This window comes from Paracoccidioides lutzii (genome assembly GCF_000150705.2).
Source record: "Paracoccidioides lutzii Pb01 unplaced genomic scaffold supercont2.21, whole genome shotgun sequence".
Taxonomy (NCBI): domain Eukaryota; kingdom Fungi; phylum Ascomycota; class Eurotiomycetes; order Onygenales; family Ajellomycetaceae; genus Paracoccidioides; species Paracoccidioides lutzii.
The window spans coordinates 484697-499806 of record NW_015440967.1 but is presented as its reverse complement, the minus strand read 5'-3'; the positions used below and the strand labels follow the sequence as shown (position 1 = coordinate 499806).

Below are 15110 nucleotides of genomic sequence, written 5' to 3'. Positions count from 1 at the left end.
CGAGATGGGATAACCGTTGAGGTTGACGTTGAGATTGACGTTTGACGTTTGACGTTGAGTCTGAACTCTCTGCCAATTACGTTGCCAACAATTTGACGGAGGTAAAAATGACGAAGCGAATTTTCGATCAAAGGCTCCAACCCGAGTCCTGATTAGCGCGGAAGCTAGGCGAAAAGTGGTTAGCTAAGGCTCCCCAGGATCCCGAGCTGTTGGATCACATGATGTTTGTCATATTTGCCCATGAACATTTCTCACTTTGCAGTGGTATAACCATAGTTTAATTACCGAACTGATGAATGAATATCTAGTCAGGAACATCCTAGCTTCAGGCAGGCAGGTTATCATCTTATTTGAAGTAGAATAAAACTCTATTTAATAACTTTTATAGAGTAACTACTTGATTTTATTATAGTATACTAGTTTTAAATAATATAAATACAGAAATCTATTATAAGCTTTGTATAATTGAAGAAAATAAAACTTTACTATTTTATATTTTGCGAAAATGATAATGATAATAATAATAATGATAATAATAATAATAATAATAATAATAATAATAATAATAATAATAATAATAATAATAATAATAATAATAATAATAATAATAATAATAATAATAATAATAATAATAATAATAATAATAATAATAATAATAATAATAATAACAATAATTAAACTATATTATATAAGAAATTTGTTAAAATAATTTTTATATTTTAATAATTTTTATTTTAACATAAACTTATTTAACTATTGATATATTAATGGAAGGAGGATGGAGCTTTCGCCAGGACAGTGAAATTGTAGAAAAATGCTCTCCTTTCCCTGTGGATTTACTACTGTTGTTCTAATGAACTATCTGAGCGGTTTCTTTGGTTCGGAACTAGATTACCATTTCTTTTATGAACATGTGTAGTGATTGGAACGTCTATACCCTTTCCAATCCCCCTTTGAGGTGGCCGGCTCTCTCTCTCTCTCTCTCTCTTTCCTCTCTTCTTTTGTTCTATCTGGTTAGACCAGTTTCTAACACCAGGGCGCCTCCTAGGTTTTCCTGATGGGTATGAGGACATAGGCCAGGAGAAAACCGACGAATCCTTACCGGATCCTTCGACCGCCGTAGAATGCGGCCTGGTCGGATCCGCCGGCACAAAGACTCTTCCTGGCGACGGCAGTTCAACGCCCGTACCGGATTCGATTCCACAGGCTGGTTTATTGAAGCGAGGCCCGGATCAGGATACATTGCATAGACGACGAGAATGGCCCCAAAACAGTCAGGGTGATGGCCCGCTGCCCGACGATCCGCCGATCGTGGTGGGCTCTGACGACAGCACTACGGACGGGTCCAGTGTTGACAGCACCTTCACATCTCCCGCACTTTTAGCCGTGCAACATCTATATCTTACTCTCCTAAGGCGGATGGTGGAAGCGACGAAGCCGGCATCTGGCACTGCTAGTGGACGGTCTAACCCGCTCAAAAGACAACGTCGGCCCGGGGTCGGTACCGGTGCCGTCGCGATCGAAGTGCCAGTCATCACGGATCGCCTCGAAGAAGACATAAACTCGATGCGGTACGAGAATGGGCTAAGCAGCCGACTCCGGACCCGACAACGGAAGACCCGTGCACGATCGAAGCGCGAGGTCCCCGATACCCAGGACTGTATGCTGCCCGGGAAACACTTGCAGTGTGTCGAAGACGACACGGCCATGTCCGACACCGGTGGCTCGAGCGCACACTCTGGCGATACAGATAATGGCTGCCGTCCGAGCAGCGAAGAGGACAGTCCAACGAAACCGCCACCAAAGCGTCGCAGGCTTCCCACTCTGCCATGTAAAGGAGTTGCGGGAGAGCCGCTCAAATCATGACTATCCTTAGACTTCACTGAGTCAGTCAAAGACATGCTGTATTAAATGACAAAACAAAGAGAAATTCACGCTATTGATACACTGAATCTTTATTAGTTTACAGCATCTGAGTTATATTGTGCAATATTGAAGTGTTTCAATCATGTTCTGAGGTAGATTGAAATTTGGTTTCTTCCACCGTCCGCCGTCTGGAAAGACAAGGCGCCGTAACCGGTTTACACAAGGGATCAGGGATTGATAGTATGGGGTGAAACTATTCTCTAAAATCCTGAGAAAGTCACCTTCATCACTAATCATCCCTTTCTTCTCATTGGCCAGTTTTTCAGTGCTCACATAATTCCACTCATCAAAATGCTCAACAATCCTTCCCTTCCCTGGGCCATCATAGTGAATGCATATCCAGAACAGGACCCAGAAGAATGACTCCAGATCATGCATGAAACAATGCTTTTCACCATACAAGACACCGATGGCCATGAATGCTCTGGTGCCTGTCTTTCCCTGTGTGCCCGAAGACCCATCCTGTTGTGTCTTGATGGCCAGGTCAAGGTCAATCAGAAAGGCAGGCCATGAAGGGTTATCCATGTCCTCATTCACCATCAGGTTGTGGGGGGAAATGTCACATTGAATGAGACCAGCCTCATCATGGAGTGACATGTATCCTTCAATACAGCCGGCTAGCCCAGTGAGAAGTGTAGCCTTAGAGCTACTCTCATAGATTGGTTTCCCATAATCTCGGATAACAACACGGCGGTGAACTCGATTGAATGGAGTAGAGCTGCCAGCAGATGTGAACAGAGAACTTGACTGAGTACATTTACTTGGGGGAGGAGAAAATGCTGTGTTCATGCAGTCAAAGGATCGCTTCTGGCCGGTGATGTTGCCCTGGCTCTGTCTTCTTTGAGATCTACTATCCCGCACTGTCACCTTAAAACCACCCTTCTCATTCTTTGAAATTGGAATACTGAGGCCCTTCCGGATAGTCAAGACATCATCATCCTTGTCATCAATGCGAACGGTCTCATAGTGATAATACCTTGCGACATTCTTGACCCTCTTCATCATTGTCTCTCACAGCAATTCTCCTTCCTCAATGCGCTCTGGATACTGCCAGGAGTCCTTGACAACCAGCGGTGTCTGTGATTCGTCTGTCTCACAGTATGCCTTCCAGCATGTTGTGGCTCGCCCAGCAACACAGTGTGCTCGTCCAACAATCCCATAAATGATCAGCCGTTCCTTTGTACCATTCTTCTCAATCTCAATATACCGTTCAGTCCCGGTCGCAACAATGGTGGGATCAAACCCAAGTTGCTCCCTGCTCATCAAAAGGAATCCAAGGACAACAGACACAAATTGAAGGCCGTCCTGATTGATATTGAACTTCTCTGACGTGATCCCACCCAGGCGGTCAAAATTCCATAGTCGCAGATATGGCCTGCAGAGGGTGAACCCAAGCATGAAACAACAAGTGTCCTGCGCAGCAAGAACCTCTCTAGCATATCTACCAAGATCAAACCATGCACCTGATTTCCTGTTGTATTTCGGGTCATTCTTTAGCTCCCTTGGCACCAGGATCTGCGACCAGTGGCATCTGGAGTCCTTTGTGGCCATCAGATCATCAACAAAGCCGACATCAAGCTTTCTCTCCGCGACAGACCTCTGTAGTGGTTGGCTTGGCTGTGCAAGAGGTCTGTGATCAATCTTCCAAGACGGCTCTTGTGCTTCAGCTAATCGTACGAGCTCAGTGATGGTGTTAGCCAGCCATCTCAGAACATCTCTTTCTGCTGCAAGTGCAGGCCAGCCCTGCCAGCCCTCCTCTTCACTGTAAAGTGGGCTGTCTCCCTGCTTGCAGTCTTCCAACACTGCTTGTGAAACTGCAGTGAGTTGTGGAATGTCTCCAAAGTACGCGTCAACAAATCCAGGGAGGTCAACGTGTATCTCTCCAAGCTCCTCCTTCAGCACAATGTCAACGTACCTTAGATATTCTGCAGAATGACGAAACTGCTAGTGTTGCGTAGCCACGGCGTCTGTTGGATCGATGATGTAGGATGAGGAGGCGGCCGGGGGGGTGGCTCGTGAGGCGGTGTCAATAAGACCAAGGACGGCGTTCCAGACATTGAAGTTCCAGGTTGCGACTTGCTGGGATCCAGTGGGGGGAGGCCTTTGAATAACCAGGTGCACCAGCGGCCGGTAGTCGTCGTATTTCAAGTTTCCTTGTGCCTGTCGGAGACGCCTGACTAAGTGTGCTAGATCAGACACCATATCCCCGTTACTCATTCGCGAGCGAAGGCTGTAATCTGCATCCTCTCCCTGTAGAGCAGTGAGGAGTTTTGAAATCGCATTCCGATAGAATTGGTCAAGGCTCTCATCAGCACCATCATAAATTAGACGCGACTCATAGATTTTTACAGCTTCCTGAAGCGCTCCCCGTAAATGATCGACTGAGTTGGTTAGAGGATTGTTCTTGATAATGTTGCGATCTTCTTGTGAAAGTCCCGCCATTTTGACGGTATAAAAGACCCATTGCAGAAGTGAGGGAAAAGCTTCACGGTGGGTCCTCTTTTCTGTTGGACATGGTTGCCCGGGCAGCCGCCCTACCGCACGTGATATACGCGTGCATTCGCTAGCTAGTTCCTCCTCCCGCCAATAGAGAATTAACAATCCCACAAGATCATACTCTTCAGTTTTAATTATCAAACATTCATTGTGAAGAATGTGAAGCGCTAAGTAAGGTGCCAGGAATGGTAGCTGTTTCGTCAAATTGTTAATGGACAGCTCAAGCTCCGTCACATGACATTCCTCTTCTTGGAAATCTGGTATGACTGTCCAAGATATGTTCTGTGCCCACATCAAGTTACCTGTGATTCAAAAAGCGGCGTTTCGAGAGAATCCACGACATCGTTGAGCCCGCTGAAGAGTATCACCAGGGAGGCTATCATCCGGTACACCTCCACGGTGTATTCAATAAGAGGTATGAGGTTATTGGAAAGTTGGTGTTTGGTCAATTCTCAACATATGGCTCACACAGACAACTAACAATCCATTTAAGGTTTCAGCGGCATGTGTTGAAGATACTGAAAGCGGATGCTTCCAGAAACAATAAAGAGCTTGCTCTGCTCCTTAAATTATCTGCTCCAGGCCTAGATCATCCTGGCAAAGAGCATGTTGTTGAACTGCTGGATTATTTTGAGCATGATGGCTCAAATGAGACACACTTGTGTCCAGTGCTCGCTGCAATGATACCTGACAGTGAAGTAATAAGCATCAACAGAAGGCTGCACCAGGCAGCCTATGTACAAGCTGTATCCAAACAAGTCTTGTTGGATGTTGACTTTCTTCATAAGCTAGGCATCACTCACTGCGGTAGATCAGTGCCTGACGCATGAAAGTTGATAGTAACATGACTTAATGCAGATCTACAACCTGCAAATGTTCTGTTTTCAATTGTTGAGGCTGTGCATGCTGAGGTGTTTTTGCAGCACCCTGAGTTCAGTCCTGTTAGGTGGCTAGAAGGAATGAAGATAAATAATAGTGCGCTGAAATATTTGATGGCCACACAGAGACACTGAGGCAAACTGGACAACACAGACTTCACCACAATCTTGATTAAGATTATTGATCTGGATGGAAGTATGATGCACTCTTTATTATATCCCAAACCTGGTACATCATTACCTAGCTGCATGGAGTCGACAATGTGATCAGTGGCCGGTAATGCTGACAGCTTTGTGTGCACCTGAGCTAATCCACTGAAATACTTGGGATTCTAGGATTGATATCTGGACCTTGGGTTGCTTGGTATGCCCTCCCTGTACTCAAACCTAGTTCTCCCATCTAATCCTTGTGTAAAGATATTTGAATTGGCAACAAGTCATTATTTCCCTGGGGATCCTTTGGCCTCATGGCCGAACAGATTGACGAAGGGCACACTTATCATATTAGCCAGCTCCTTGGTAAGAACAGTCAGATGCATGAGAACTTTACAAAACATCTGACAGACAGGCTTCCATTTGACTTCAGTACTGAGAATGTCCCCATCTTGCATCATTTCTTTGGTTGTTACTAATTCATTTCTTAAGTATTTCCGATTAAAAATCTTCAGATAAAAAGTGCGAAGGCATTTCTTCAGGAAAATAATAAAGCCAAAAGCGAACTCAAAAGACCTGTGTTTAATTTGTATCAAAGTCAAACGTACTCAAAAGATATGAGTGGCTCCCTTGAGTATAAAGGAGAATCAAAATAGATAAGGCCAGTGCTAAGACCCATTATAACATACCTACTTTGTGAGTCTCACTGAAGAATAAGCCAGCATGTATAGTATCCACTTACCATTCAACTCCCGTTCCTACGTCTCGAATAAATAGCCAAAAATAAATAAATAAATAAATAAATAATCCAGGAACAGCTAGTCAAAAGGAAAACACACACCAATACTCATGAAATACCGTAACTTAGAGCTGGGTCCTCTTGTGATTATTGTTGCAAAAAAGGAGGGAAACAAATGCAAATATATGTAGTTGATAAACCAAAAAATAGAAATATAAAAATAAATAAATAACAGCTTAGCCCATTTTCAAACGCCGATCCTCTTCCCAAATCTCCTCTTTCATCTTCTGTAATCGCTCGTGCTGTCGTTCCAGCTTTTCAATCTGGCTCGCAGGAGGGTCTGGATGACTAGTCATTTCCTCATGTAGAAGTCGATACTTGGCATAATACCGTTTAAATTGTTGTGCTTTGTCGCGTAACCGCTGGCGAAGTATCTCAAGGCTAAGAGGCGGGGAGGCACTACCTGTAGTGCTGCCGCTTGATGGACTGGAGAGGCGACGCCGTTTCGGTTCCATTGAACGACCATTCGTTATTGGAGTGGGAAGCCGACGAGACTTTTGGTGTCGTATCCCATTTGGCTCATGGTTTGTGCGGCCGGGTGCTGGTGAATCAGTCTCTGCTTTGCGCTTGAAGGAGTTTTGATCAGGTTTCTTATCACTATCACCATTGACAATACTTGGTATTTGGGTCCCCGAAAGGGTGGAGGAAGCTTTAGCTCTGGAATGCTGGATCATAAGCGGTGAGGAGGAACTGGAAGATTGTGCGGTGTTCGCGGATTGCCCACCGTTTTCTAGATCGGATGCATTCGTAGGAGGTGATGACCCGAGTGGAGAAGGTTTTTGTGGAGAACTGTTTCTGGCAACGCGACTAGCTGCTGTAGTAGAGGGATTCGTTTTCACGGACTGCGATTTCACTTTGGCTGGCTTTTCTGGTTCTGCTTGTTTTGATGTAGACGTAGAGGCCGGAGTGCTCTTAACGGATGTTCTGTTAGCCTTGTTTTGACTTTGTTTCTCTCGAACCTCTGTAGTGGTAGTTGCGGACGAGCCCAATGGCGGTGAATCAACCATATCTGTATCTTCATCTGAGTCACGGACAAATTCTGCAGATTTGTACTTGGCATCTAGTTTTGCTGGGGTTTTCTTATCCCTCTTTTTGTCGGTCTTTTTCGTCACTCTCCCCGTCAATGTGGTATTTTTTGCTTTGGTGGTTGTACGTTTCGTCTGGCCAGTCTTTTCAGTCGACTTCCTCCTTTGCTCAGTTCCTTCCTGTGCAGAATTAGCACCATTTTGCTGGTTAGGAGTAACAGCACCGTTGGTCCGTTCTGACTCATTGCCCGTTCCGTCCCCATCCTTTGACATGTCTTCAGAAGCTTGAACCTGGATCCGTGGGGTCGTAGCTATGGCAATCGGGCCAGTATGTAGGTTCAATCGAGACAAGACTTTACCCTTTCCCCTCTCAGCTTTTGGGAGTAGCATCTGCCACAGTTTATCTGTTCGTGAGATGCGCATTCGATCAAAGGCTGAGATGGCATTCTCAATTGCTTCTTGACGTTCGTTCTGGGAAGGATATGGAAAATTCCAAACATCAAGATCCTTGTATGCCTTGTCTTTTAAACCATGCTTTTCTCGATCTAGCCGGTTCTCAACACCGTATTTCTGTACGAGAGCCAAACAGTCCTCCTGTGAGGCACGGGTTTTCTGGGCCAAGAATCTGACAGAAACTGCTCGGATAGCAAGGAGATGGGTAAGAGGAACACGGAGAGCTTCAAGCCGAATTTTATCCTTGTTCTGGGGCAGTGGGGCAGTTGTGGGAGTGAGCGTAGAAACAGAAGCTGGGGAACGTGCCGCAAGGAGGCCTGGGCTGACGGGTGTGGATCGATTGGCGGCATTCTGGAAAAAGCGTTCTTTCTCGACATCTATCTTGCTTACTGGCTTTCGGGCTAGGGAAGCAGCTGCTTTTCCAGTTGCACTGCGATTATCTCCAGCACCAAGAGCTCTCATCTGGTCAATCGTAGTAATCAATGGGGTTTTCTTCGACTCCTTTCCTTTCTCAAAGGCACTCAGCCTCTGCTCAAGATTTGCCAGTGCCTCATCGGTGGCAGCAGTTGCTTCACGAGCTTTCTCTACCTCAAGTTTATGACTGAGCACACCGGTGAAATAAGCATTTTCTTTTGACGAAATAGAGTAGACTTCGGACGGGTGGGTTTCTGGCGAGGAGAAAATTGTCTGTGATTTGTTGCCGTAGTGTAGCGATTGGTGTTTTCCCAGACGGATACGAGCTTTTTGATCGCTACGCAGACTCTGGACGAGTTCATCGAGGGTAGACTGCGCCAAATTCAGCCGCATTATCTGGCTAGATTTTGGAGTGGAAGAATCCGTAGGCGGTTCCCCGGGTTTCTCAGCCCTCTGGAGACAGAGTCCCCCCTCGGGAATCACGAAGGAAGTCATTCCGAGAGTAGAATGGACAGTAAAGCGGAGCAGCGGATATAAATTGGAGTGGTGATACTTGAATGGGACGGACGGGTAGAAGCGTCAAAGGGACAGTCGAGGGATTCTTCCTCGTCAACGAGGTAGAACGGGAGTGACAAGCTAGGGTGGTTGGCAGCGAGCTGACGGGAAAGAGAAAGGATACACGAGAGTATCATGGCCCGCAGCGGCATCAAGGAGGACTTGGACTGCGGGAGGATTCGAGCATGGAGAGCGAAATGGTGGACGACAGGGGGAGAAGAGGGAAGAGAGAATGAGGGTGGGTTATCTAAGAGGAAGAAGAGGGAGAGAGGGGGTTAATGAGTGATGAAGACCTAGAAAAACACTTAGGCTCTTGGAAAGAGAGAGGGAAAGGGGAAGGGGGGGGAGAGTGGGGGAAGAGAATGAGGGAAAAGAGAAAAGAATAAGAAGAGGAGGTTGAAGGAGTTGAGGAGTTGAGTTGAGGGAGCTGAGGTTGGCCGTTGCAGTACGGTTTGGAAGGAGGAGAAGGTAATTACTGGTTGTTTGTATGGGATGCATGCAACGCTGGATGTACGGTGACAATACAGGTCAGTCCGTGACAATACGGCTGCACCAACGATTCCCACGCCCTTCGCGATCTTGGCTCTCACTGATACTCTACGTGTGGGTGCTTTCCCTCACCTACCAGAGCATTGGGGCTGGGCATGCTCTGCCTCTTCAACAAGGTGCACGGGTGGGTTTGGGGTTGCCACGCCACTGGGGTGAGAGTTGTTGAGTTCCCAGCGCGCTGCCCCACAAGGGATGACCTAGCACTGAGCACTGGGGAACAGCCGTAGTTCAACAGAGGAACAGTTGAACCGTCGAAGTCAAATAAATAGTAATAAACAAATAACTACGTTGGTATGGAGTACCCAAAGAAAATGTACTTTTATTCTTCCCTTTCGGACTTGAACGAGGACAAGTCAAGTCATGCCTCGCCATGGCGGTTTCAGGTTTGGAGGAGGGAATTAATACGGGTTCATCATTCCCCTATCGTGTTCGTAACTCGGCTCTCCCGCTTCATTATTCAAACCTTATCACAGTTCAACTACGACAGCAGCTCCAAGCGGTGGTGGTGACGATGGGCGGTTTTGGGGGTGGCTGCTCCCAGATTGAAAAATCATTTCGGGCCCTGACTGGAGCCCTGCGTCTGGAGAGAGATATATATATGATGACCATGCCATGGCCGTGAGGGTAGGTGGTACCTTTGGATATGCCTGGCTGAGAATTCGTTTCTATTACAGGTACCGTCGATACCAGATCTGCTGACACACCAATATCTGGTAACTTAACTAGTTAACTTACGTTAACTAACTAGTCAGCTAACTAATTATATGTGTTGCAGCTCAGTTTGCCTCAAAACCAGTTGGTCTGGTTGTGGTTGAACAACTTCAGCATTTAAATGATGGGCAGACAAACAAATAATGAACTAATAATTGCAAACATATAGTTCAAAAAGACATGTATAAAACAAAGCAGAAGGCGTATATGGAGTACCAACCAGACCATCTTCAAACCCATTGCCTGTCTGGAAACTATTTCCATTCTCTTCGTCGTTTTGCCTTTTCTCGTACTATCCATAATATCTCCCTAGTATGCCCCCCCCCCCAAAAAAAACAAACGCCTTGCTCCCGTTTAGTAAATCGAGCTGACAGAACTCTTTAACCTTAACCAAGCCATGTTAAATAAATAGTTGACTAGTTAACTAAACTATTAGTTACTTAATTTGTTTGACAACGATGCTGAGTAAGCACGGAGAAAGCAAGAGAAAAACTGGAACCTCAACACACACTGTACCGTACCATCAAGAACCTCTCTTCTTATGAATGATATGCTCCGTGCTCCAAGGCGAAAAAAGAAAGTAAAAACGAACAAATCACCAGCATTGATTGAGACAATCGCTTTTGGGAAAGAGATCTGCTTTGATTTGCCAGCCGCGTTGTTTTATTATTAGCCTTCCCGGCCGTTTAGTTCCCCTTCCCGGTTGGCTGTATCACGATAAAAATGGCTGTCTTGTTTTGCCTTTTTATTATTTATTTTTTTTTGCTTTTGTTTTTCTTTTCTTTTTTTCTATTTTTTCTCTCAATCCTATTCCGCTCTTCCCCTTCCCCTCTCTCCTGTTCTTTGCTTTCTTTCTCCTCTTGTTTACCTCAAATTTATTGGCTAACAATTGTCCAGCAGACAAAACTCACACAAAAGGGAGAACCAGAGGTTTCTATTATTAAAGATCGATTCAAGAGCTTGAGGTGTCAGGTCATACTAGCCCCACCGCTTTGCCACTGGTGGCTTTCCCCAAGAACCAAGGTCGGCAAAGGATTTTTGCTTGTCCACATATCTTTTTGTTTCATGGCTGTTCTTGGGGGTTTTATAATAGCCTCCCTCAGGTTCTTCATTCATATATAAGTTACAGACGGAGTGCGAATTTAAAAAATACCGGAGTTCTTAATTCTTCTCATCTCCATATTATTCTCATTCCCAAAGGCCAAATGCATGTTCTCTATGGTTTGTCACCAACTGCGCTTGCGGTACCCACCTTACAACACATAAATTTGGCGCCGAGACGGGTGGGAACGACCGGTTCTAGTTCTCGTCGTTCTGATTAGTCAAACCGTTACTCACCTGACCAGCTACCCATTCCGAAAAAGCTCTCCGATTGTTGCCCCGGACCATCGTCTTATATTAGATGATTCGCTCTCCTCAGGGTTGCTAGATCAAAAATATCCATTTCTCCCCTCCCAAACAACTCTAGAGACCAATTCCCTGGTTATATGTTTTAACTTGTAGCGTACAAGGTATCCCAGACGTAGAAGAAAGACATTCTTCACTTTTCTTTTTCTTGTTTGAATTCTTCGGATAATGGATTTGATCTCTTTAAGACCATTTTGTACGCTTCTAGTGGCTCAAGCAGCTTTAGTGAAGAATACTCTAGCCAAGGAGCAACGAGTGTGCTCCATGTAACCTTTAACTCTGTCTCCGGGGTCGCATCAAGTAAAAGACGACCATTCCCGTATATGGATTATTTGCATGCATGTAGGTACAGTTCTCGAGTTATATTATGACTCATGATAATGACCTCGATGTGCATAGAATATAAAGAAATGCGTGCCAAGCCCCCAGCTCCGATTCTATGATGTCTGATTCCATCCTCATATTTTCCCTCCTCTGCTAAGCAAAGAGTTACCCCTGCGTACAATTGTTGAATAACTTCGAATTTTTATCAAGGTAGGTACATCACTTTACCTCTTCCTATGGATTCTTTTCTTGACCGTGAAGAGGGGAAAGAGAAATAGAACCTCAAACAAAATCCGTGCATACCTCTATAACAAGGCATGTTGGCAGATATATCACCCTTCCTTGGAAGTATATGACAACGTGAAAGGAATTAATTATTCCGCATAAAAATGCTTCTACGCTGCTCGCAAATTTCTCCCCGTGTCTTTCCCCCCGTGTGGATATGTTGCCAGACATGACCACTCCATGTCCGCAGCGAGAAACCCGCATGTATCATCAAAACAATACTACGTTGCACAACCGTCGTGATGTATGGAGTTTCTGTGAGATGCCACTACACGAGGGGAGGGGAAATGATAACAACAATAATTATATCACTAACAGCATAATCACAGTATTTGCAATAATAAACTTTGACTAGGTGAACAGAATTCTTCAACGAAGTGAAAGATCAATTCGAAATATTTAAAATGTTTTAACTCTTTTCATTTCAACATGCAATTATGTCATCATTTCATGATAAAATGGCAAGAAACCCTATAAATAGAGAAAAGAATTGAACTTATAGTATCTACTATTAAAAAGTAAGAAAGAATTTTTATAACTATTTATAATATAATTAAAGCTAAAATATAGTTATTCAAAATTTATTTTAAAAAAATATACGTAAAAATATTATTTCAATTAATATATTTTTTATATATAAGTGAAAATTCTAAATATATTTTGTGGAAATCCTAATAGAATTCATAAAAGCTAAACTTTTAAAATCAATATGATTTAAATAAAAAATTTATTAACCTAAATTTATTTTCTCTGCTAGGATAGGAAAAATTTTTAAGTTGAATTTATAACTGAAACTAAAATAACTAGTTAACTTGCTACAAGATAGTTAGATAGAGTTTGATTATTAAATCAAAAAAGGTTAAAAAATTTTATATCTCAATAGTAGTTTACCATAACGATTATATTTATATTTTCATTAAATTGTTTATATATATTATATTTCTTTTCTCTTTGTTTGAAAGTTATTTACCAATTTCTTATAAGGTCGGGGAGCAGGAAAATATGAAAGTTATTATCAAGGAAGTGTTAAACAGAGAACACACTTCCAGCCTTGCCTGAATCTGGCTGTGCAACTATGCCCACGTCCCCGTAAACCCCCAGACATTGAAGGCCAAAGAAAACCTAGTTCTAGGTTCGATACTCGGTTTTGCTAATCGAGCGACCCCGTCATATATCTCAGCCATTGGTAGAGCCTCCAAAGAAGGTGGGGAGAACTTCATCTTGAACCACTCGCGGCTCAGGAGGTCATCCCGATCAGGGCCCCCAACATCAGCTTCGATAAGGAGTTTCCCTCCACCAACCAAGTGTGGAGGGGCAGTTTTAGGAACGGTCGTATCCAATACGGCTTCAATCGATTTAATATACCGACTCAGTTCATCCACGTCGGCTTGCTTTGCAACGTTAGTGTCGAGGAGAACGACATGATCACAGTGAACATGGCTTGGCTTTTGAGACCTGGAAACTGGGTTTTCAGGTTTGTATTCGACATACGCGTATTTGACTGGAGAGGGTGTTGGTTGTACGGCTGCGTGGGTTCCAGGAGAAGGGCCTTTGTATTGTGGTGATGTCGATCCTTCAAATTCTAGGCTGAATCGGAAACCGGATGGGAAGGCAATACTGGAAGATATTGACTGTTCGATGAAGTTGCGGAAGTTCGCCCACGTGGAATTTGTGATCATGACTGTTCGTTATGATTTACATATTAGCCTTCATTGGTCAATGGGCACCGGGCTAACGAGGCGCGATATCCATATGTGCAGGTGCAGGTAAAAAAGGGAGTGAATGAGAAATGCTTAAGAACGTACATATAAAACCATCTTCTATCATTTTAAGCTCATTGTTCTCCTGGCAGGGGCAGAATGCGAAATAATTTAGATTCATACACGCATTTGATGTGCCTGCAGCGTATCCCCTGGGCTCTGTATCGGTATTACTCCAGAGGAGGCCGGAGTCAGCGTCCCTGTGAGGAGTGGTTTCTAGCGAAAATACGTGTTCAAGTTGAAACTGTGCCAATGCTTCTTTAAGCGGAGAAGCAGATCGTTGGGGAATATGAAGAACAATCTCGTTTCCCTTCTTCAATGCACTTATTCCCGTGACAATAACAGACGGCAACGAATCCTTCATAGTTCCCGTCATGTTCGCCATGGTTATGCATGGTTGACGGCCACGGTCTATCCAGGGAGGGAAAGGAAAATAACGCTCCTGAGCACCTAGATGTCCAAGAGCTCTCATAACCCCATATCTCTGGGCAACCTCTGCCTCTGGCGCAATGAGGGGGATGACCTGTAGCCATTCACGAGGGAAATACGAAGCAGGTACATTGTTGATAGGGTGCGCAGGGCCGTAAACGACCCATTTGAAATCGGACCTGTCAAGGAAGGACGGAGAATGGAAGTCTGTGCGATGAAACTCATCAACTGTCTGCCCGCCCTTTGCTGCGGAATAGACGAACTTAATCCATTGAAAAGGAGCTGTCGGGAAGTTGTCCTCCCGTTCACTGGCCTTGCGTCGAATAGTAAAGACGATATCTTTCTGGCCCACTTGTGCCAATCCTTCAGAGATGTAAGTCCAGCAATAAAACTCCCCACTGACCATGGATTGCAGCGTATGATAAAATATGAGCACGCCGACACCCTCCTCCGGCAAAACTGGGTAAGTAAGCGGCCATGCTATTGGCTTAGGCGACGGGGCAGCTGGGGGTTGCGAAGGAGACCAGCGATTTCCAGCGGCTCCTGGGACGGGAGCATTGTTCGGATAAGAAGACGAGAAGTCCGCCTGAGGAGCTTGCCCCCGCGATTGGCCCGGGCGCTGGAACGAAGGATGAGGATTTCCTTCAATGGCCGGAGCGGGAGCACTGTTTAGGTGTGAAGATGGAAATGCTCCTTCGGGGGCATCCCTTGGTGATGACAGGGAAGGGGACGGTGAAGGTAATTTCTTCCCTCCGATCTCAGAAAGTCGCTTCTTCCAGCTATCAAAACCCATAGCTTCGATTGATGGGCGTGACCCAACGAATATTAATGTTTAAAGAAGCAGCGGAATCTAATTTCTGCTCTGGAACAAAATTTCAAGAAATAGTTGTAAAAATATGACAGAATCCCGTCAGGCTCTTTTCCTTTTGGCTTGAGTTTTGACAAC

At 44.7% G+C, this 15110-nt stretch overlaps 6 protein-coding genes across 6 annotated transcripts; 2 read left to right on the top strand and 4 right to left on the bottom strand.

The window, feature by feature from the left end:
• Nucleotides 1-911: 911 nt before the first annotated feature.
• Nucleotides 912-1866, top strand: PAAG_07068 (hypothetical protein; the record flags this gene model as incomplete). The annotated part of the gene is made up of 2 exons (XM_015846114.1): nucleotides 912-918; nucleotides 1037-1866. 2 exons carry the CDS (start codon nucleotides 912-914, stop codon nucleotides 1864-1866), a joined length of 837 nt encoding a protein of 278 aa, XP_015700549.1.
• A 111-nt stretch (nucleotides 1867-1977) lies between these two features.
• Nucleotides 1978-2931, bottom strand: PAAG_12329 (hypothetical protein; the record flags this gene model as incomplete). Its single annotated transcript, XM_015847832.1, has 1 exon — nucleotides 1978-2931. One exon carries the CDS (start codon nucleotides 2929-2931, stop codon nucleotides 1978-1980), a length of 954 nt encoding a protein of 317 aa, XP_015702576.1.
• A 6-nt stretch (nucleotides 2932-2937) lies between these two features.
• Nucleotides 2938-4368, bottom strand: PAAG_12328 (hypothetical protein; the record flags this gene model as incomplete). Its single annotated transcript, XM_002791110.2, has 2 exons — nucleotides 2938-3819; nucleotides 3889-4368. 2 exons carry the CDS (start codon nucleotides 4366-4368, stop codon nucleotides 2938-2940), a joined length of 1362 nt encoding a protein of 453 aa, XP_002791156.2.
• A 2060-nt stretch (nucleotides 4369-6428) lies between these two features.
• On the bottom strand, nucleotides 6429-8639 carry PAAG_07065 (hypothetical protein; the record flags this gene model as incomplete). Its single annotated transcript, XM_002791108.2, has 1 exon — nucleotides 6429-8639. The coding sequence occupies one exon, from the start codon at nucleotides 8637-8639 to the stop codon at nucleotides 6429-6431; it is 2211 nt and encodes a 736-aa protein (XP_002791154.1).
• A 195-nt stretch (nucleotides 8640-8834) lies between these two features.
• Nucleotides 8835-9870, top strand: PAAG_12327 (hypothetical protein; the record flags this gene model as incomplete). The annotated part of the gene is made up of 2 exons (XM_015847831.1): nucleotides 8835-8937; nucleotides 9548-9870. The coding sequence occupies 2 exons, from the start codon at nucleotides 8835-8837 to the stop codon at nucleotides 9868-9870; spliced, it is 426 nt and encodes a 141-aa protein (XP_015702575.1).
• A 3178-nt stretch (nucleotides 9871-13048) lies between these two features.
• PAAG_07061 (hypothetical protein) lies at nucleotides 13049-14957 on the bottom strand (the record flags this gene model as incomplete). Its single annotated transcript, XM_015846113.1, has 2 exons — nucleotides 13049-13656; nucleotides 13781-14957. 2 exons carry the CDS (start codon nucleotides 14955-14957, stop codon nucleotides 13049-13051), a joined length of 1785 nt encoding a protein of 594 aa, XP_015700548.1.
• Between the last annotated feature and the right edge of the window lie 153 nt (nucleotides 14958-15110).